Source organism: the organism of the source record quoted next, unplaced genomic scaffold (genome assembly GCF_019419815.1).
Source record: "Pyrus x bretschneideri cultivar Hongxiangsu unplaced genomic scaffold, Pyrus_bretschneideri_v1 Contig27, whole genome shotgun sequence".
Lineage (NCBI taxonomy): Eukaryota > Viridiplantae > Streptophyta > Magnoliopsida > Rosales > Rosaceae > Pyrus > Pyrus x bretschneideri.
Window position 1 is genome coordinate 5567418 of NW_025999579.1, and position 21531 is coordinate 5588948.

At 37.2% G+C, this 21531-nt stretch overlaps 2 protein-coding genes across 3 annotated transcripts; one reads left to right on the forward strand and one right to left on the reverse strand.

The window, feature by feature from the left end:
• Positions 1 to 4892: 4892 nt before the first annotated feature.
• On the forward strand, positions 4893 to 8705 carry LOC103950042 (cyclin-dependent kinase G-2-like). Its single transcript, XM_048587866.1, is given in 4 exon segments — positions 4893 to 5331; positions 5437 to 7991; positions 8112 to 8350; positions 8426 to 8705. Coding segments are annotated over 3 exon segments (2112 nt in total). The 5' UTR covers positions 4893 to 5331; positions 5437 to 6126; the 3' UTR covers positions 8434 to 8705.
• Positions 8665 to 15894, reverse strand: LOC103950043. 2 transcript variants are annotated; one of them, XM_009361196.3, is made up of 5 exons: positions 15341 to 15894; positions 11578 to 12009; positions 11146 to 11476; positions 10753 to 10930; positions 8665 to 10445 (listed from the first exon to the last, which is right to left on the reverse strand). In XM_009361196.3, exons 1-4 carry the CDS (start codon positions 15737 to 15739, stop codon positions 10794 to 10796), a joined length of 1299 nt encoding a protein of 432 aa, XP_009359471.2. In that variant the 5' UTR covers positions 15740 to 15894; the 3' UTR covers positions 8665 to 10445; positions 10753 to 10793. The 2 variants fall into 2 exon arrangements, with proteins under 2 accessions (XP_009359471.2, XP_009359470.2); XM_009361195.3 differs by lacking the exon at positions 8665 to 10445 and having other exon boundaries at positions 10565 to 10930.
• Positions 15895 to 21531: the final 5637 nt, after the last annotated feature.

Genomic DNA, 21531 nt, shown 5'->3' on the forward strand with positions numbered 1-21531 from the left:
TCCGATATGCCACCGCTTCCGGTATCGGTCATAATCCTAGTTCGCCTCCTGGCCTAATAAACTTGGTAGCCGGATCAAACCCGGCAAAGCCCCTTCATTGTACCTCCTATGAGCCTCCTTCCTACACTTCAACGCATACTTGATTTGGTTCCTAAACTCCCTCTGCAACTCCACCACAGACTACAAAGCATTCTTGGTCAGAATCTTAGCAAACTCTCCATCGTACCGTCCCCAAATTTCGACCCCGTAAGGAACATCATATCCTTCATCACCACGACCGCTCCTCATGGTGGCTTGTTCAGTGTAGCCACATGTGCCAGCTCCGATCACTTTTTTTCTTTAGCTAGCAAAAACTATGATATGGTTGTAAGGGAAGTAGTGTAGATATACAGAGGCGTGATCGAAAAGTGGATGAGCATTATCATAATGGGACGGTGCATGGCGTTACGTGCGTAAGGTAAGTAGGTGGTGATTCAAGTTGTGCATGGAAGTGAAGAAGAATAAGGAGGAGCAGTTTCTTTGAAGTTTGTGCCTGCTTGGGGATGGAGTCAATTAGGCTACTAAGGATTGGTGGGTCTTTGCCACCGTGCTAAAGGGTCAATAGATTTGGACCTTTACTACGAGAAACTTTTTCAGATTCCTGGCAGTCCACGTTGTATATGTATTGAGCTAATAAAAACAAAACACGTGGCTTTCATGTTTTGAAGTTTAGTTGCTACGGGCGAGAACATGCAATTGAACCAATAGCTGAGGACAATTTCATCATAACACCAAAAACTTGGACAAATAGTTCAACATATAACGTGTTTCCACCCCCTTCTATTGGAGAAATATTTCCAGATTCACGGCGATATCACCATTCTTTCCCTTAGCCAAGTCTTGCACGGGTTTGTTAGGATACCCTTGGATTATCTCCCGACTCATATGATTCAGCGGTCGAGCTTGGATTTCTTCGTGCCGACGGTGTTTGCCGCCTTGATCGTGGCGGGGTCGGTTTTGGTCGTGCGGTCCTTGGGCTTGTGGGATGGTGAGAGATGTAGAGAGGTTTGTCATGAATTGGTGTAGAGAAACCCAATTCTATGATGAATTTCAGTAGAAAGACATGGTTTTCTTTTTTTTGTTTGGCTGTGTTGAATGTTTGAATTTTTCTAATATCTGCGGGTTTATAGGAAAGCTCAAAAGACCATTTCATACTGTTCAGGCAAAGATTTCTCTTGAGAATGCTCCTCGAACCTCAGCACAACTCCCCGACATATTGGTACTTTGGATGTGTAGTCGGGCTTTTGCTTGTTAATGTGCTACAATAAGAGAACAAAGTTAGTCATGAAAGGTGCCTTTGTAAGGCCTTAGATGTAGGCCTTGAGACTCGCAATCAAAACTAATTAAGTGCTAGGCGTGCCACTACTATCTCAGTGCAGATGTAGAACAAGTGTGTTTTAAGTCGATTACTTACGCCCTAAGTTAATCAGACTTCCTGTTATCAAAGGATTATTGTGGATGGGTTAAGTCCACAATAAGCTCTTTTTCTTGCCTTGTAAATAAGGACTTTTAGTTTATAATCTTGTATGCTTGAATGGAAGGAGTTCAGAACTCCTTAAGTCGTTTGTTTGGTCTTAGATTGCTCTTAATGGAAACATATCCATTAAACTAATCAGATCCAAATGCAAATGAGACTCTTATAATAGAAAAACAAGTGGAAATGACTTGAATACATGCCGGAGAATGCATTAAGTAATAGATCTACTAATTTAGAAAACAAACAAGAGCTTCAGGCAAGATTTCACCCTGTCAGGCAAGGTTGAACTTCTTGCAATCACTTCTCTTTGTATTTACAGGGTTTATATGCTAAAAAATGATGGATGGTAAACAAGTTTACACAAGGGAATCAATATTACGCACTGAGAGAGGTAGTAGAGTTTTTAAACTTGACAAGAGATAGTTTCCTTAAGGGGCTATCACTAAAAAGACTGGATCTGGGTTGATTTCAGTTTTTCAATGCAAATCTAGCTTGAGATTAGAGTTTTTATGTTTGTTTGTTTGATTAGTTGAATGTCCTTATCTCTGTTGTCTCTTCTCCCTTATATAGACAAATTAGCATGACTACTGTAACTTTTGCTCTTGCCCAAAAGCACTTGAAGGGTAGTGAGTCATTAGTCTTTTACTTGTAATGCCACTAGAAAGTGTTCTTTGGTTGATAGTAAATTAGTCTCCATCACTTGTCACTTCAATTATAGACACGTGGCTTGTGTCCCTTGGCTGAGAAGGCCTTAACTTGCTTATGGGCTCGATGCTAGGCTTTGGGCAAGTCCCATTTTGATTAGCATCTTTGGGTTTTCCATCATTCAAGCCCAATGTTCAAATATTAACTCAAACACATACAATATTATTATGCAGTCTGAGCAGCTTCTAAAGAACTGGACTTGGCTGCTGCTTACAACAAATCCCGTCAAATAGCTGCAAATTCAAAATTCTGAAGCAGTGTGCGACAAAAAAATTTCTTCGCCAAATGTTTACTTCCGTTGCCGTCTCTGGTTCTTGTCTTTTGCTCCAATGGCGTTCCATACCATCCAAAAACCTAAGGAAACATCAATGAAGTACTGCGGTTTAGGAACAATTGTTACTAGTTTAGTTTAAGATTGAAAACTAATTAATTCTTAAATCCACCGAGTTTTAGCCAAGAACAACCCGAATTCAAATCAAGATTTTTTTGTGTGGATCTAATGATGCTGTTATATAATCACAAGGGACAAGAAAACAACATAAACAAGAATGGGAGATGAATGAAAATCGGTGAAACTGTAATCAGAGAAATTAAAGAGAAAAACTCATATTCTTGAAACAATCAGTACCAGACCGCCATGTATCTACCTCCTCAATCCACAGCCTTTCATGAATTGGGAAATTTTTTAAAAACCCCAAAAAAATAAAAAATAAAAAATAAAAAACCAGGGATACCCATACGAGTATAAAAAATTACACAAAAAAGCTATAGAGAATTGAATATTTAAAGATGGAGAGGAACCATCGCAGAGCAATTTTGCTGATCCCTTTTTTCCCTCTTTCAGACCATACGGAAGAAGATAGAATTCACACTTTTATTTTTTATTTTCTACAATTCTTTTTTGTTTGGAGATATATGTTTTTTGTTTTGTCGAAGTTTGGAGATTTATGATTGAAGGCTTGAAGCTAATTAGCTTTAACGATGGAAAATAATTTCAGCACAAATTTTTTTATCCTATGCACGCACCATCTTAATATTAATTCTTTTTATTTATTTTTAATTTATTCAATCAAATTGCTAAAATATATCCTTATTTAGTTATAATATTTCAATTGGCTCACATATATTGTCAACTGAAAATCTGTTTAAGAAACTCCACAATCATATCATTACATGCATGTACAATTCACTTTAATAACTAATTGATTCGAATTATTCATTTAGTACTGGTGGAACGAGTTTTTTTTATTTGTCGAAATGAAGATATTGTGATTGACATTAACCAAATCTCTGTTGCTATTAGTGTTTGTGAGACTTGCCCTGTATAATGTGTCAAACGATGAGTAATCAAACCATGCTAACTCTTGCATTAACCTGGTTGCTAACTCTTGTAAATGGCGTTTTGTCGCAGTGGATTAGTGGCAAAAAACAATTATGTTTATGCAAGTTTGATTTCCACCAATTCCCTTACCCCCACTCCCAAAACAACTAACTACTTAATACATGCTTTACTTTAAAAAACATGCTAACTTTCTATCAATTACCACTTGGTAATACGGTTTATGATTTGTCCTGTTCATCTTTAAATGAGATATTTTAGGTTGAATCTTATGAAAAGTGAGTTCAAAATCAATTTATTTTCTCACCTCATAGTATAAATATATCTTTCTATAAAGAAAAAGGGATGTGCTATCCACACACTTATTTCTACTTCTCACACATTCTTTGTTCATTTATGTCATTTGATATTCTTCAATTCATCCGATCCGGCTAAAAAATTAAAAACTCTATTTCAGGTTTGAGCCGTATTATCTTACGGTGACTAACATTTCACATCCGTACATCCACCTGCCATGTATTTGGGCAGGAGTACTAGTGGGCCCAAGAGGCCGAAGAGGTTATGGTATTTGATAAATAAATATGCCCAACAGCCCACTATTTTTTGTCTAGTTAGGCCCATTGAATAAGCCTTGTGAAATAATTTGTAGGCCCACAAACAGAAAACCAAACGAATTAGAGCAGTTCCACAGTTGCTAAGGCCCTTTCGAGCTGTTCACTATTTAATTCACCAAATAAACAGTAACTATCATTAATAAACCGTAACTGTCTTTTGCATCTCTATCCTTACACTGAATAGCCCTGGTAATAGGTAATAAAATATTAATATCTTTTTTTCTAAATAATACAAAATAATTTTATTTTAATTTCTGATAGGATTTTTAATCGGACTCGTTGTACCACTTTCTATTAAAAAATTAATTAAATATTATAAGACTATATAAAAAAGGAAATAGACTCAGGGCTGGTTTGGTATTACTATAATTTGAAAAAAAAAACTGATTTTGCTGTACTATGAGAATAAACAGCTGTGAAATAAAACGGCAGAATGTTTGGTAAACTTTTTTGTAAAAGTGCTTTTGAAAAAAAAAAAAGCAGTATTATAATATTTGGTAAACTTTTATGTAAAACAGATGTGAAAAAAGCTAGTTTTTCAAAACTAGGTTTTGTAGCATCTTGTTTTTGGCTTTTTTTTCACTCAAAACTGTGAAAAAAAACTGAAGCTCAATATTTACCAAACACAAAAATAGCTCTTATCTTTTTTTTATACCAACTTTTTTTGAGAATCACCTCAATACCAAACCATGCCTCACTCACTCTCCCTCTCTCTCTCTCTCTTCTCTCGTCTTTTTGCTTTGTTTTGTGCTCTGTGTTTTCTCTGTTTATAGCAGCAGGTGTGGCCTCTGGTTTTCATTACTCTCTCTCTGTCTCGCTCTCGCTAAAATCCATCAAGGACCCATCAAAACTCATGCTTTGTTTCTTTCTTCTTTAATCCTTACACACAGACATAGAGACACAGTGATCATCACCATCACCACCCCACCGCCGCCTCTCTTCCTCCATCTTCACCATCCCTCCCAGCTCAGCCTCCATCAACGGTCCCAATCTTCCCCGCTCCCTAACCAAACTCTCTCTCTCTCTCTCTCCCAAAAACAAATCCCAAATCGTGCGATCTAGGTGCGTGAGTGGAAGGAGGAGGATTGCGAGTGCATGGGGGCGAAGGCGGTGTGGGGTGCGGCAGCAGCTGTGGCGGAGGAGGGATTGCGATCTAGGTTTTACATTTTTAAAATTTATTTATTTATTAATATTTTATATTTTTATTAATTTTATATTATGACTGACTTCAGCCTTCTGTCATCTTGCCTTCGGGCTCTCAGCTGACAACTCATGCCGGATCTCTCCCTCAGGCCGGCTCGGTCTCCATCGCCAGCCCACGCTGGACCATCTCCCTCGGGCTGTCTGGCTCTGTTCGAAAGCCAGTCCACCGGGCAATAGCCCACGGTGGAACTGCTCTTATGGAATCCCGGAGGAAACTAGACATACATGACACATCCATAAATTCCACGCAGAGACGAAGACCAGATTATCAAAAACGCGTAAAAGCGAGAAGAACCCTTTGGAGGCTGATCGATTTCTTGAGCTCCTCTCATCGGCGCCGGCGCTATCGTATGGGTTTCCTTGTTAATCGATCTCGATTCCTCTTGCCGGTAAGGCCTTCCGATAGCTGTGAATTTCTCGCGGGTTCCTACAGAAATCGAGGTTCTATGGTTTCTGTTATTCGCCGATTTGCTATCTGATTGATGTTCTTTGATCTGCGTGTGTGTTCATTTGTAATTGAATTTTTTTGTGAATTGTATTATCTCTGTGTCTGTGCTGATTGAATTAGGGTTTGCAAGGGAAAAAAGATTGAATTTATTGTTGTTTTGGAATTGGGGATTGTTTAGGGTTTGAAAAAAAATATAATTTGATAAAGTTGAAAGTGATCTGGATTCAAGGTTTGAAATTTGTTGGGGCGTTTTTGTGTTTTGATTTCAATTGTTGAGTTTGATCACTGATTAAGGAGAGCTATGGTTGTTAATCATATGGCGACAGGGCGAGTCGATTGTTTGAGGAGAAGGGATTCTTATAATTACTCGAAAAGACAAGTTGAGTATTATAGGAATGGAGTTTCTCGTGGTGAAGTAGGTCATGGTCGCAGTGATGGTGTCAAACATAGGAATGGAGTCCATCAATCTTTCAATGTGCACAATGCATGGGGATCTGGGCAGCTACCAAATGCCCCAGAGCCATTGCTTAAGAATGGCAAAACCCGGAGGAGTGAAGATGTGGTTCAATTACCTCCTGAGAAGAAGATTAAGTTCGGTGATGATGTCAAACATAGGAATGGACAACACCTTTCTTACAGTGTGTGTGATTCACGGGGATCTGGACGGCTGCCAAATGCTTTAGAACCATTGGTTAAGAATTGCAAAACCCGAAGGAGTGAAGATGCTGTTCAATCACCTAATGAGAAGAAGAGGAAGTTTTCTCCTATTATATGGGACAAAGAAGAGAAGGAAGTGAGAGTCCCATCAAAAAATGGAGTTGTTCCTCTTATTCCTCTACCCCTTCCTCATCCAAATGTAGCAAGATTACCTGCTATTGCTATTGCTAAGGTTGAGGATGTTGTTTCTGTTGGAGTTCTTTCCAAGTCTCCAGCTAGAATGGTGGAGTCTGTGGAAGTGGAGGTTTCCGAACTTTCTGATGTGTCTCAATTAGAGGCACCAGCTGATCTATCTGCGCCACTACATTCGCAGTTCGGGGAAGATGAGCAGGCCCAAAAGAACAAGGAAGACAATGAATTTTTCTATCGATGTGACATCTGATTGTCAAAATGGTCATCTGATGGTGATTCTCCAAGGGATATTTCTGATGACAGCTCGCCTGAAAGTGGGAAGATCCGAAGAGAAGGCTCTGGGTTGAGTCGGGCTAGAATTTCTGGCTCTGACAAAGAAGACAGCTTTGAGAAGCCGGGCAGTGGAGATAGACTTCATGGAGACGAGTTATGTGATGATGCGCACATGGATGCTGATAATTATGGTGGGATTGCTGACTATAGCCAGTTTTACTCTGATTCAGAGGATGATTCTGATCTTCCTCAGATTGAAGAGCCTGCAATGCCTACACATAAAACTATAAACATGCTTCAAGGTTGCAGAAGTGTGGTTGAGTATGAAAGGCTCAACCATATAAGTGAAGGCACTTATGGAGTTGTCTTTAGAGCTAGAGATAAAAAGACCGGAGAAATTGTAGCATTGAAGAAGATGAAGATGGACGTGGATAAGGGATGTGATGGTTTCCCCATTTCAGCATTGAGAGAAATCAACATTCTTTTGTCGTTTAGTCACCCTTCTATTGTCGGTGTTAAGGAAGTTGTTGTGGATGACTTTGATGGTGTTTATATGGGTATGGAGCATATGGACCATGACCTCAAGGGGCTAATGGAGTCAATGAAGCAGCCATTTAGTGTAGGCGAAGTTAAGTACTTGATGAAACAACTTTTGGAGGGTGTAGAGTCTCTTCATGATAATTGGATCCTTCACAGAGATCTGAAAACATCAAATATTCTTTTGAACAAGGAGGGTGAGTTGAAAATATGTGACTTTGGGCTGTCACGACAATATGGGAGTCCACTGAAGCCATATACTCCTTTGGTTGTCACATTGTGGTACAGAGCACCCGAAATTCTATTAGGCGCAAAACAGTACTCTACAGCAATTGAGATGTGGTCAGTAGGTTGTATAATGGCTGAATTGTTGGCCAAGGCACCTCTCTTTAGCGGGAAACATGAAATTGAGCAGTTGGACAAGATCTTCAAAACTCTTGGTACACCAGATGAGAAAAGTGGTTTATCCAAATTGCCAGGCTTCAAAGCTAATTTTGTTAAACAACCGTAAGTTTCTTTGTTCCATTTTAATTTTAGTGAATACAAGGTCATTGCTTCATGCTGATTTTTTGGATTACTTGTTTTCACCGTTTAGTGCCATTCTAATAGCTTCTTAAACTCTTTCAGGTACAATCTTCTGCGCAAGAAATTTCCTGCTGCATCTTTCACTGGATCATGCCCGGTGCTCTCTGAATCTGGGTTTGATTTGCTGAAGAGGCTCTTATCTTATAACCGTGTGGAGCGAATAACAGCGAAGGATGCCCTTAACCATAACTGGTTTCGCGAGTCCCCGGAACTGAGAAAGGATTTCAAGCCAATTACGCCTGATCGACATGTTCAAGACCAGCACCTTAGCAGCAGGCATTGTGAGAAAATTTCACAGCAATAATCTTGTCCTGTTCTTTTTTCAGTTCTTTATATTTTGCTAACCTGACCATCAGGGAGCTGAAAAAGTACAGCACAGACCTGTACTGTAGGGTCCTTTAGGATAGCTGGAGCGAAGGAGTTGCAAGGGCTGTCAGTTGGCACTAATGGTTTGTCCTGTTAAGAGCACCTTAATAGCGATGCAGTCTTCGTATATGAAGGTGTGGCATAATGTTATGAAGAAAAGAGAACTTTTTGTTTTTCCACATTCTTGAACCTGTGTATATATGTTCATATTGGGATGATTTTTTATCAGTATCTTGTTCATTATTTGAACGTAAGAACTTTTTGCTTTCACTTTATTCACGCTTAAACATTGTTTGCAAGTGATTCTGGGCTTTAAAAGAATGGGAGGGTGCATTATTCGCATTTCACGCTTGGAGACAGGAATTTCCGCAATCGTAAGTTATTTTACCGCACACAAGGTCTTTTGAAGTGTGTCCAGTCTTATATGTATTGCTGGTTCATGTATTGAGGTGTGTCAGGTCTTCCATGTTTTCCTAAATCACGGTGCTCCCTCCAATTCTTCGCTTATGGTTATGCTATTTTAGGCCAGTGTGTATTCATACTTCATACGGCAAATACATGATTTATAATTTGTTGGAAATGTTTCCTTATCTGTCAAGTTCATAGTAAATGCAAGTTCCATGCAGACCACTTCTAATACACACAATGAAAAAGAGAGTGCGTGCTATAAGTTGACAGTGCTGCTAGTCACTTGCGCTGTTATTCTCGTTGTCTAAGTAGTATTGTTTTGCTAGGTGCTTGAGTTCTAGTGATACATGCAGTGGTATTCAGTTCCTCTTCGGCTTCGATTGCTTCTACATTCTGTGGATGCTTTTTGGTAGAGGTTCTCTCTTGTAGAGCCAGGATCTGCAATGTGGTTTTAAACTTATATTTGTTTTTCTGTCCTGTTGTAATTCCTTTTCTTTCTTCTCCTTCATCTGCTTATTCCTTAATTTGTTTAATTTTAATTTTTGACATTTATCTTTCCATGTGCATTATTCGGTTAGGAATTAGCTTGCTATGGCAATGGAGAATCTGCTTGCCTGCAGCTAGATCATTCAGCTGGTATGCGTTTTTTTTTTTCCTTATCAATTTGTGAATATAGGGGCAGCAGTTATACCTTTCGCCATGTGTAGCGTGCATAGGATATTTACGGTTTGTATTTTACATCAATCTTATGCTGAATCAGTAGAGAATTGTGATGTTGTAGAGTTTCTGATAATGAGTATTTTTATAATGTGGAGTGTTTGTCCTTGAACCTCCATCAATTGCTAACAGATCTACTCAATTTGCAACTCTTTGGATCGAGAAATGTTCGCTATGGTACCGTTTGGTACGCAAACGGGACGGGATGGGATGGGACACGCAGGACAGAATGGGACGATTGTTCCGTTATGCGTTTGGTACGCGTTGGACGGAACGGAACCAAATGATTAAATGACTAACTTACCCTTGTTCCGTCTGTTTGGTATAATGTTTATGCATGGGATGGGATGGGATTTTTTTTTTTAACTTGTTCATATTTGAACATATATATGCTTATTTATGATATATTTTTTACACTAGCACATGGTTGAAGATATGTTATGCCATGAATTCCGTCATCTTTTACAGCAATACCATGATTAGATTTTGGCGATTGCAGAAGAAGCAAAACGAAAAACAATGGTAGAGAATTTAGAGAGAGAAAGTGAATGACTAAATATTGTATTCCTTGAACAATGAATGAATTACAGAGAGAGAGAGAGAGAGAGAGAGAGAGAGAGAGAGAGAGGTGTTTGTTATTTATACAAGTGTTCTTTGCTTCACTCATCAGCTACTAACCAACTTCCCTATATCCCTGCAAATCCCAACAGACTAACAGCCTACAATCTCAACAAACCCATACTGATTTGTACATATCAGTCAATGCACCCATGGCCTGAAGCAATAACTTAATGTTTCTTGAGTATTCATCTAATAAAAGGCTATTTGGGAACAAGACTGGATCTTGAAAATAATCTAATGTGCTGCAACAACATACATGGAGACCTATAAAACAAAAAGCAAAGAGCATTGGTAAGTAATAATAAAACAGAAGAACCACACAAATCACAATCAGAAAAGTTTTAGATACATAACATCTGGCAGTTTAGATGTTGCTAGCCGAATTATTTGAATGAATTTTTTTTTTCTGTATATTTCGGTGGTGGTTTGTAAATGTCATGCTTGACGATACAGAATGCAGAATGTAGGAGGGAAGTGTTTTATCCTCTAAAACGCAGCAGTAGTAATCTGAGATGCCCAAAAATGGCGAAATTTAAATGCAACTGCGTAAAAACCGCAGCACAAGTCTAACATTAGAGGTGAAGTGCGACGGCCTCGAAAACACGGCAGAAATTATGTGAACGTTATCGTCTTCCCGAGCACGAAAAGAGCCAGTGTGACCTCAATGAAGCAGATAGTGCTAACGAGTCCCCGGTCAATCGTCCATCCATAGAGGGTAATTCCCGTAGGGTTGGACTGCATGTAGGTCACTGAAAACAATAGTAAACTTAGTTACACTCCAAAACTAAAACACAATGGACGAGTTCAATAACTGTTTTGGTTTTAGTTTTTAGTTCTCTGCACAATGAAAAGTTCGGAAAAACAAAATAGTTGTCAAACGGGCCTTTATTTGGTTTCATGTATGCTTAATAATCAAACCATTTAATCAGAGGTTACAGAACATGAGGAAGTTGTAAGGGCATACCAAAAGATTGTCTTTTCTGATAGAGGGACATGTGTGAGGCCAATTGTGTATTTGTAGGCTTTGGAACATAATCAACTGCCTCCAGATCACTTTCTGAGTAGCTTATCGGCAGTGAAGCAGCAATAGAAATCTCCAAGTTCCCGGAACTGTTGGTGATTCCCAAGTTTCCGGAACTATTATTGGTTCCCCGTCGAGGCGCATCTTTGGAGCTGCAAGTGACCATAGCATGCCATCTGCTAGTCACCGATCCAAGCGCCTGAGCTCTGTGTGAAATCTTCGAAGCTGCATGCAGGCATATAACTAGCCCACCTACCTCAACAATGGAACAGACCTGCAACAGTCATAACCAAGTAACGTAGGTTAAGCGTGAGCACGTTCGAATTGTAAAATCTAGTCTCGTCCAATGTATTGGTCACATTGTTCTGAACTTACTACAAAATCGCCGCCATTGATGAGGTTGATGGTCCCGTGCTTTGATGTTGTCTGCAGTAGAGCCACAAACTGGCTTGCTGTCACAACTAAGAGCTGAAGAAGAAGATAGATTCGGAATCTGTGGCTGATCTTCGATAGGTAATGCGTTAGACGAATATGTTCGTCAATGTATGCAGAAACATCCAAGTCCCTTTCTAAAAGTTTTCCATAGTTCTCAAAGTGAATCATATGCAAATTGCAAACCAAGTTGAACAAAGCACTGCCTAATAGGAGAATGATGCTCGAATACGTCCATGACACGAGCACAGCAAGCAGTACGACAACAGATTTCCACCATGGATCGTGATGAAGAACAAGAACACGAGTGATTTCTCGAGCCGCCTTCAGAAGGAAGCAAGGTAACACCCACGCAGCCAGCAAGCGGTAGAATTTCTGAAGCAATATACATCAGAATCTCATGCTATGTAAGCTACAACACGTAATTTCCTACTGAAGTAGTTCATAGCAGATCAAGCAAGATAGCAAATTTGTTCTAAACTTAAGAATCTTAAAAAATATTTTAAAGCTAAAACTTCACCTAAATGCAAGCGACAATGAACGCATTAAATTTCAGTTTTCGGGTTGTTTACCATTGTTGGAGCAATATTAGAGAATATGAAAATAACATAAGAATTCCAAAGATAGTAATCATAAAGAAAATCACAACATCAATTATTTATAAGAATTATATAAACAACTGGGGAGAAAGTTAGAAATACTAACAAATTTGGAGATTGAGGCTTGCATAAATGCCATACTCTTGTGTTTGTAATTCGATAGGTGTCCGTTTTCCAGAATTCAACAATTTATAATACAAAGTCAAAGCACTTCAATCTTCGAACTCTTAACAAATTTTATATATTTCGTACTCTCAAAACACAACTCCGCATGTGTAAGTTTATCTTATATTGCCTGTCCCAAGCCTAGATAAAGGAGGAGGGGGAGGGCGTCAGGTAGTCGACAACCGACACTCCTAGGTTACGTCGAATCCTTATGAAAATGAATCTAGAACGAAATCGCGCTAAAGCTAGGGCGTCACCCGTAGGGCGTCACCCTTACTCGTTTGTTGGTGATGGATGTACATATCAAAAAAGAGAAAAAAAAGAACAAGACTTGGAAGTGCCCAAGGACTAGATGGTGGAATCTAAAAGGAGAAAAACAAGCTATTTTCAAAGAGAAAGTAATCACCCAATGCGTGTGGGATAGAGAGGGGGAAGCTAGCCAAAGATGGGATTCCATGGCTAGTTGTATCCGAAAAGTAGCTAAAGAGGTATTAGGAGAGTCCAAGGGCTTTGCTTCACACCAAAAGAAATCTTGGTGGTGGAATGAGGAGGTACAAACAAAGGTGAAGGTTAAGAAGAAATGTTGTAAAGCCTTATATAAGGATAGGACTGATGAAAATGGTGAAAGGTATAGAATAGCGAAGCAGGAGGCGAAGAAAGCTGTGAGAGAAGCTAGTGGCTTATGACGATATGTATAAGCGATTAGGTACCAAAGAATGAAAGCTAGATATCTATAAACTAACTAGAGCAAAGGAAAAGAAGATAAGGGACCTAAACAAACTGAGGTACATCAAGGATGAGGATGAAAATGTTTTTGCTATAGAGAATGCGGTCAAAGATAGATGGATAGGTTATTTTTATAATCTTTTCAATGAAGGACATGAAATGAGTACTTCTTTGGGGGAGTTGAGTAATTCAGAAGAGTGTAGAAACTACTCTTTTTACCACCGAATCAGGAAGGAAGAAGTGATTGTATCTTTGAAAAAGATGAAGCATAGAAAAGCAGTGGGCCCAGATAATATACCAATCGAAGTGTGGAAAGTCTTGGGAGAGATAGGTATAGCATGGCTCACAGATCTTTTCAATAGGATTTTGAAAACGAAGAAGATACTAAATGAGTGGCGAAAGAACACTTTGGTGCCTATTTATTAGAATAAGGGCGACGTACAAAATTGCTTGAACTATAGGGATATTAAGCTAATAAGTCATATAATGAAGCACTGGGAGAGAGTCATTAAGCACAGATTGGGGCAAGAGACACGGTTTCAGACAACCAATTCTAGTTCATGCCAGGGTGCTCAACCATAAAGGCAATCTATCTTTTACGAAGATTGATGGAAAGATATAAAGATAGGAAAAAGGATTTACACATGGTCTTTATAGATTTGGAAAAAAACGTATGATAAGGTCCCAAGAGACATTCATTGAAGGATTTTAAAGAAGAAAGAAGTACGAGTAGCATATATCCAAATTATAAAAGATATGTATGATGGAGCAAAGGCTTCTGTAATAACTCATGAAATACAAACCGAAAGTTTCCCCATAACTGTAAGGTTACATTAAGGTTCATCCTTAAGTCCTTATCTTTTAGCATTGGTAATGGATGAGTTAATGAGACATATTTAAGATGATATTCATTGGTGTATGTTTTTCGTAAATGATATAGTGTTGATAGATGAAACTCGGGAAGGGGTAAATGCGAAGTTTAACATTTGGAGAGAAGTGTTGGAATCTAAAGGCCTTCGCCTAAGTTGATAAAAGATAAAATATATGGAGTGCAAGTTCAGTGCAAATAGAGGCCAAAATGAGTTAGAGGTGAGGATCGGAGATCAGGAAATACCAAAGAGCAACCGCTTTCGCTACCTAGGATCTATCTTGCAAAAGAACGAAGAATTAGATGGAGACCTCAACCATAAAATACAAGCTGAATGGATGAAGTGGAAGAGTGCATCCGGCGTGTTGTGTGACTATCGAATGCCACTGAAGCTCAAGGAAAAATTTTATAGGACAACAATAAGGCCGACGATGCTGTATGGCACATAATTTTGGACGGTGAAACATCAACAAATACATAAAATCGGTGTAGCGGAGATGAGGATGCTTCGTTGGATGTGTGGGCACATGAGAAATGATAAGATTAGGAATAATGATATCCGAGGTAAAGTAGGAGTAGCCGAAATTGAAGGAAATATGAGAGAAAATCGATTACGGTGGTTTGGACATGTGCAAAGAAGGCCTACTGACGCTCCGGTTAGAAGATACGACCACGGGACAGAGGTCCAGGGTAGAAGCGGTAGAGAAAGACCTAGAAAAACTTTGGAAAAGACTCTAAGAAAAGATTTAGGGTACTTGGATCTAACAAAGGACATGACACAGAACCGAGCACAATGGCGTTCTAGGATTCATATAACCGAACCCACTTAGTAGGAAAAGACTTTGTTATTGTTCTCGTCGTATTCTCAAAGCACGACTCGAAAAACAAATAAATAATGAGATAAATAGAGTGGAGAAATCCTATTTCTCAAGAGTAATTAATTCTCTTATTTTCTACTTTATGAAGACAAATAAAAAACTTCTCCAACGAATGAGATAAACAAGTCTCAATCTTCAAGTTTGTCAGTATTTTTAAAATTAATCTCATACATAAGTAATGTTATGAATTTCTTTATGATTATTATTATTGAAATTCTTGTGTTATTTTTATTTTTTTTAATATTGTTCCAACAATTATTTAGTGAAAAGCACACAAATATAATCTGTCACAAACTTTAAAAATAGAATCGGTATAATAAGCCTTATAAATCACGGTTTAGTGACCTTCTAGTTCTATTTTTGATTAAACATTTGTAACAAGTTCATATTTTTAGCTACAAAATGTTCACGAGCATAAAATAGAAAAGATTGAAAACAAAAAGTGGATTTGTGGGTGCTGTGAAACTCACATTGATCCTTTGAATGTACTCATCACGAAACAGAAGCATAAGGCCATGATACCGATCCACAAACAAGAACTTCCTCACTCCATACTTTCTGATGCTGTGAGAAACACAACCCAGAGAAATGGCAGCCATCAGAGACTCAGAAACCAGAATCTCAATCTCAAACCTTTTGATCTCATACTTTTCGCAGTCGGCGCAATCAATGATTTCGATAAGCAAGATAGGAACTGCAACACCCACAAGGAGAAATGCAAGCCAGGAGAGGATGAAGCTCCAGAAAGAGTACTGGCGGAAGCCAAAGAGTCTCAGAAATGTCTCAAATCTGTGGAGGGAGTGATCAAGTTTGGCATCTTCAGGTGGGTTTTGCTCTGATGCGTCTATCAGTGGGATTTGGGTTGCCATAAATTGATGGAAAAGTTTAGCAAGAATGGTTGGTTGGAAGTGGGTTTTTGTTCAAATAAGGAATTCCGTGTGGGGTTTTTAATTGGATTTTTAATTGGAGAATGTTCACTTTGTATTTTGGCTTTTGAGGGTGCTGAGTTACATTTTTCAAAAGGAAGAAAAAAAATTGTTTATGTAGAATATTCTTAGGGCACTTTACTGATTTGGTTGTTGGATATCAATTTTTTTAACAAGCATGTCTTCCATATTACGCAGTCCAAGGGTCAAGGATCTCACCAAATTTTCTTTCTCTTACGTTTGCGACCCTTCTAGTAAGCTCAGTTATCGTATACATTAGAATCTTTAGTCATTAAATTCTTAAACAAAGATTCAATAATCAAGATCTAACGGCCAAAAATCTCCGTTACAAGTTATAATGGAACATAGTAACATTTTAGAGAATTTTTTATTGCATACATGAATAGGCATGTTGGTTAAACCAATGTATCTACCTTTTTACACTCAAATTCTAATATTTTACTTTCTAAGTTAAAAATATTTTTTTTCCCGACGAGCAATGATAATTTGATATTTCATTAATCATATCAAAACAATACATATGTGCTAATTGGGTATAATACTCCAGTGATCAAGAAAATGATCTGGATATGAATTTGCACAAATAAGACAATAATACTAAAACCCCTAAACGGCTACCACATGTACAAGAACTTTTCACATCACCCCTACAAATCTATCATAAAGCGATAGATATAACAAATTTGTATTGGCGAATTCCAAACGGTCATCGTCGAATAGTGTGGCCACATAAAGTTATCGCGGAAATGAGATCACATAAAGTAATCATTAGTAGACGAGACCACATAACTCATCGCTCAAAGCAAAAACCAAATTCAGCCATCGTTGTAGCGAGCCTACAACACATTGGTTAGAATGTTAGTTTAGAATGCAACTGTCTCAAGATAAGGGAAAACCACTGGTTTGTTTATTAATAGTTTATAGCTTGACAGACTCTTCAAATTTATATAAGGGAATTTTAACGAAAATTTCTCGGTAATGTTCACTTTAATGAAAAACCACATTTTTACACTAAAAGTTAATCCTGATACTATTCACTTTACCTTTTATTTTGTCCTTATTGTTAAAATTTAAAGTTTTCAAGCTATTTTCATTATTTTTCTTTTTATATAATCTAAGGTTCCAAGTGGGGAACCGAAAACTCTAACCAAGAAAAATTAAGTTTGATGATGAAGAAAAGCTAAAGACGAGTGCAGGTGGTCCAATATCCTAATGAATAATGTGCTAAATTTTTACATATGTGTGTCTTGAATTCTAAACTCTTTTAACCTTAAATTATTGTAATAATTTTAGCTCTTTCCGCTTCCCATAACTAACAGTCAAAGTCAGCATTTCAAGGTCAAATTAATTGGTCCACCTTTCCAAAACCTCATATTTTGGGAATAAAATTTTAATAAAACTTCCAAATTTAGTTTACTAACTGAAATACTAACGAACTTTGCTACGGAATTGGGATCAATCGCCTACGCGGGCGAACCAACCGACTACTGCATTATAGTAAAAAAAACGAACATACTATTATAACGAACTAATTTATCTTTGAGTTAAAAAACGAACATACTATTATAACCAACTGACTTAACTTTGAATTGAAAATTAATTAACTATTATGACAAGTATCATAGCTAAAAAACAAATATGCTATTATAACAAACTGAATTAACTCGTAACTCTGAATCGGAGTCTTTACAACTTTGGTGGGGTGATTGGTGAGCTGGAGGGGTAGTTGAAACCTAAGTCTTGAGCAAATTATATATACTAAAACTCAGTTTTTTAATACTGTTCATTAACAGTGAAATGGCGAAATTGCCCTTAAAAATTTTCCTTTTGTTCGTTATCTTTCCTGCATTCCACAGTTAAAGGACGGTTGTGCCCTTCACTTCCACGCGTCTCTCATCGCTGCTTTTTGCTTTCTATTCATTTTTCAGTTCCTTTTTGACTGCTTTTAATCGAATTTTTACCCCCATTACGTTTGGTTTTCTTCTTTTCCACCCGTCTACGCTCTCTTCCTCTCTCTTCTAGATTTAGCTTTTTTTCCCTATTGTCTGCTCTCTCTTCTAGATTGATAACAATTTTAGTGTTTTTGGACAAAACTAATAAATTTATTGAACAATTACAAGATCTTAAAAATGTGCAGATTTGAAAATGTGTAAAATTGTATACACAGAGCGTAAGGATTAATAAGCATGGTTGATTAAGAAAATTGGTTTTCTTATGTAAGTCGTTGGACAAAAGCTTAGTGGGATTGACGGATTAATAAGCATGGTTGATTAAAAATGTTAGATGCATTTAGGTTTTTGGGTTGTGAATTCGTTTAATTTGGATTTTCGTGTTTTGTATTTTGAATTCGTAGCCTAATTTGAAAATGAATTAGGTTAAATGATTGCTACCTAAATTGATGACAATGATAGAGCAGAAATATACCGAGGTTTTGTTTTGTTTTGTTTTAAAGAAAAGCAACACAACAAATATATATATATATATATATATTTAAATAGTTTTCGGCATCGAATTTTGATTTGTTTGTTTGCAGAGGAAGGAGAATGTGACTCGATTTGCTATAAGCTTGCAGTAAACTTTTATATTTGTTCAGGATTATGAGAATTCTTACAAAAAGAAAACAACTCAGATTATAATTTTCCGTTTAAAACTGTTTTTAAAGCAACTGATGGTAAGACAAACAAAATATTTAAAAATGTGAGTTACACCCGGCATCGCCTGCTCTACTTTTATGAGAGTTCTTACAAAAAAATATTAAAAAAATGTGATAAAGCAACTGATGGTAAGGCAAAAAAATCTAAAAAATGTGAGCTAAACCCGGTCTGTGGCACTACAAGTCTTTCTTTTGGTCCAGAAAAAGATAAAAAAATTGGTGGCAGGACAAAATATGATAAAGCAACTTATGGCAGGACAAAAAAAAAATTTTAAAAATGTGATAAAGCAAAAAAATCTTGCAAAATGTGAGTTAAACCCTGTGTGGCACGACAAGTCTTTCATAAGAAGGCAGATTGTCCGCCGTCTTAATATGATGACTCTTTCGTGTTTTTTTATTTTGTACAAACATGATTAAATCATATTAATATTTTATATATATATTTTTTTTATAAATATAATAAGATAAAAATTAATATGATTATAAAATATTGACATGATTTAACCGTAACTGCACAAATAGACGGATATGAAAAATGTACTAGAAGCACAGACAATCTACCTCCCTTTGGTAAGGCAAAAAAAAATATTAAAAAATATGAGTTAAACCCGGCGTGGCACGATAAGTCTTTCTTTCAATCCTGAAAAAGATAAAATAATAAATAAAAAAATGATGGCAGGTCAAAAAAAAAAATTAAAAAATGTGATAAAGCAATGTATGTTTGTAAGCTCTGTTCTCTTTTATTTCCTGCACGTTTGCTGTCTTATCTTCTTTTCTTTTTGCTTTTGGCTTCTGTTTTTTCTCCTCTTTTTCTTTCATTTGCAGCTTTTTTTTTTTTTTTTTTTTTGGGATGATGATGATCAATACTGTTTTTTCTGCAGTGACTGTTTCAACCAAAAAACTTTTGCTCATGTGTTAAAAGGATGTTGACATGTGCTATCCAAAACAAATAAGTATTGGTTCACATTTTTTTGTGTGTAAATAGTTGATTCTTACATGAATTCTTTTTGTGTATATAAACAATGGGCTCTTTAGGATTACTGTCAAGAAGGAATACTAGGTTAACCATTTTTGTATACTGATGATAAGGCATTTGATAATATCTTTTTTGTAAATTATATAAACTTAGACATCTTTGTAAAAATATTTGTTTCATTTTTTGTTTAGTATTTATAGCACTCTTTGCATATTTATATGTTAAAAACAACGTACGGGTAAAATTTACTAGTTTATATCTACTAAAGCTCAGTTGGCCTCCACTGTTCATCACGTGAGAGGGTTACTGTTCACCAGCAGTGAACTCTCCAAGCTGCCCTCATATTCCTTCCTTCCCGGTTTTTTTTCCCTCTCTGCTGCAGGAAAATGACCTTCTTGCCCTCGAATCCAGCGTTTGATTTTTTTTCCGCCCGAATGCTCTTCACGTGTTGATCATCGCTTTGGCTTCTCTTTGTCGTTCCCCATTTTTCGTACTCCGCACAGTGGAATGACGTCCATCCTGTCCATGCGTCGATCATCGTCGAAGGGCTCTGCTTCGACTCCTTCTTGACCTTTCCTCCGACTCTCCTACACGTTGCGGTCTTGTCTCATCTCTCACTCTTTTCTCATGCTTTCCTTCTCTACTGAAGAAGCCTTCCATCCATTTCGATCTCTCCCACAAACCCTTATGTTGCCAAAGCTTGCCTTCTCTCGCTCTCCGATCTCGACTTCTCTCTCTCACCTTCCTGCTGAAAAAGACCAACCCAGTAGAAATTTCTCTAGTTCTCTCTTAAAAAACTACAAATCACAACGGCCAAACTCCCAAAAAAAAAAAAATAAATAAAAAAAATGGAATTCGAAAAGCCATTTGCTTTTCCTTGGATTTGCGTTTTGTGGTGAGTTTCCCAGTTTTGTCTATCGGTTTTTTTCTAATTTTGGATTTGCAAATGAGTATTCTTTTTTCTTTGTTCCTTCGTGACTTGCATGCTGCTATATAATTTGGTTCTGTTTTTGTTTGTTCTCAGAGTTTGGTGTGTGGGAATCTGTTAATGCTTCATTTTTGCTCTGTACCAAGAGTTGTTTTCTTCTTTCTTATGGTTGTGAATATATATATATATATATGTGTATGTGTGTGTGTGTGTGTGTGTGTGTGTGTTTGGTGTGTGGGAATCTGTTAATGCTTCATTTTTGCTCTGTACAAGAGTTGTTTTCTTCTTTCTTATGGTTGTGAATATATATATATATATATATATATATATATGTGTGTGTGTGTGTGTGTGTGTGTGAACATATAATACCTTCGTTTGGAGTGAATCGAAAAGCTTACTACGATAAAATTATATTTTGTGGTACTTGAATATTAGCCCATGGTATAATCAGTTTCTACACAATGTCTAGAAATCAAAGGACCCCAAATTTGCTAGAAAACGAGTAGAGGTTGGTTGTCCTGCAATCTAACCTCAATAATTATGGTTTAACCTTTATAAATTTTGGATTTTTTTAGTTAATTGTTTGGACTTTGAATTGGCAGATGAGGATATACTAAATTTTGAACTTTGATTTTTGTTTTGTGTGATTGCAGAGCAAGGAGAATTGACCCCAGTTAGCTCCCAAATTAAAGTTTCAATAGTTTCGTTATGTGTAATTTTCAAATTTAGTTTTGAACTCTGACTAAAAATGGAACTTGGTGCCATTAAGCGATCGTCCCCAGCCCTCAAAATTCAAGTAACCCCATGATTTTTACATTAGGGAAAGAGAGGGTAAACTTGAAATTGAGCGACGACAAAATTCCCTCTCATATGAGCACAGGAGAGTTCAAAGAGAGCTTTTGAGTGCTACTCAGAAGGTAGGCTCCATGTGCAATTGTTCTTTGCTATCTAGGCAATTTCCTGGAACATTGAGTAGAAAAACAAATTAGAATTTTGTTAGTTTTTTCTGATTAAGTGTAAGCGTTAATTCTACCTTTCTACAATTTCTCATTGCTGCTTAAGTGGAACAATATTAACTCAAACATTGCGTATGAAGAGAATGAAGTTGCATAATCTTTCATAAATTTTTCAATCCTGCATCAACACGCGGACACAAA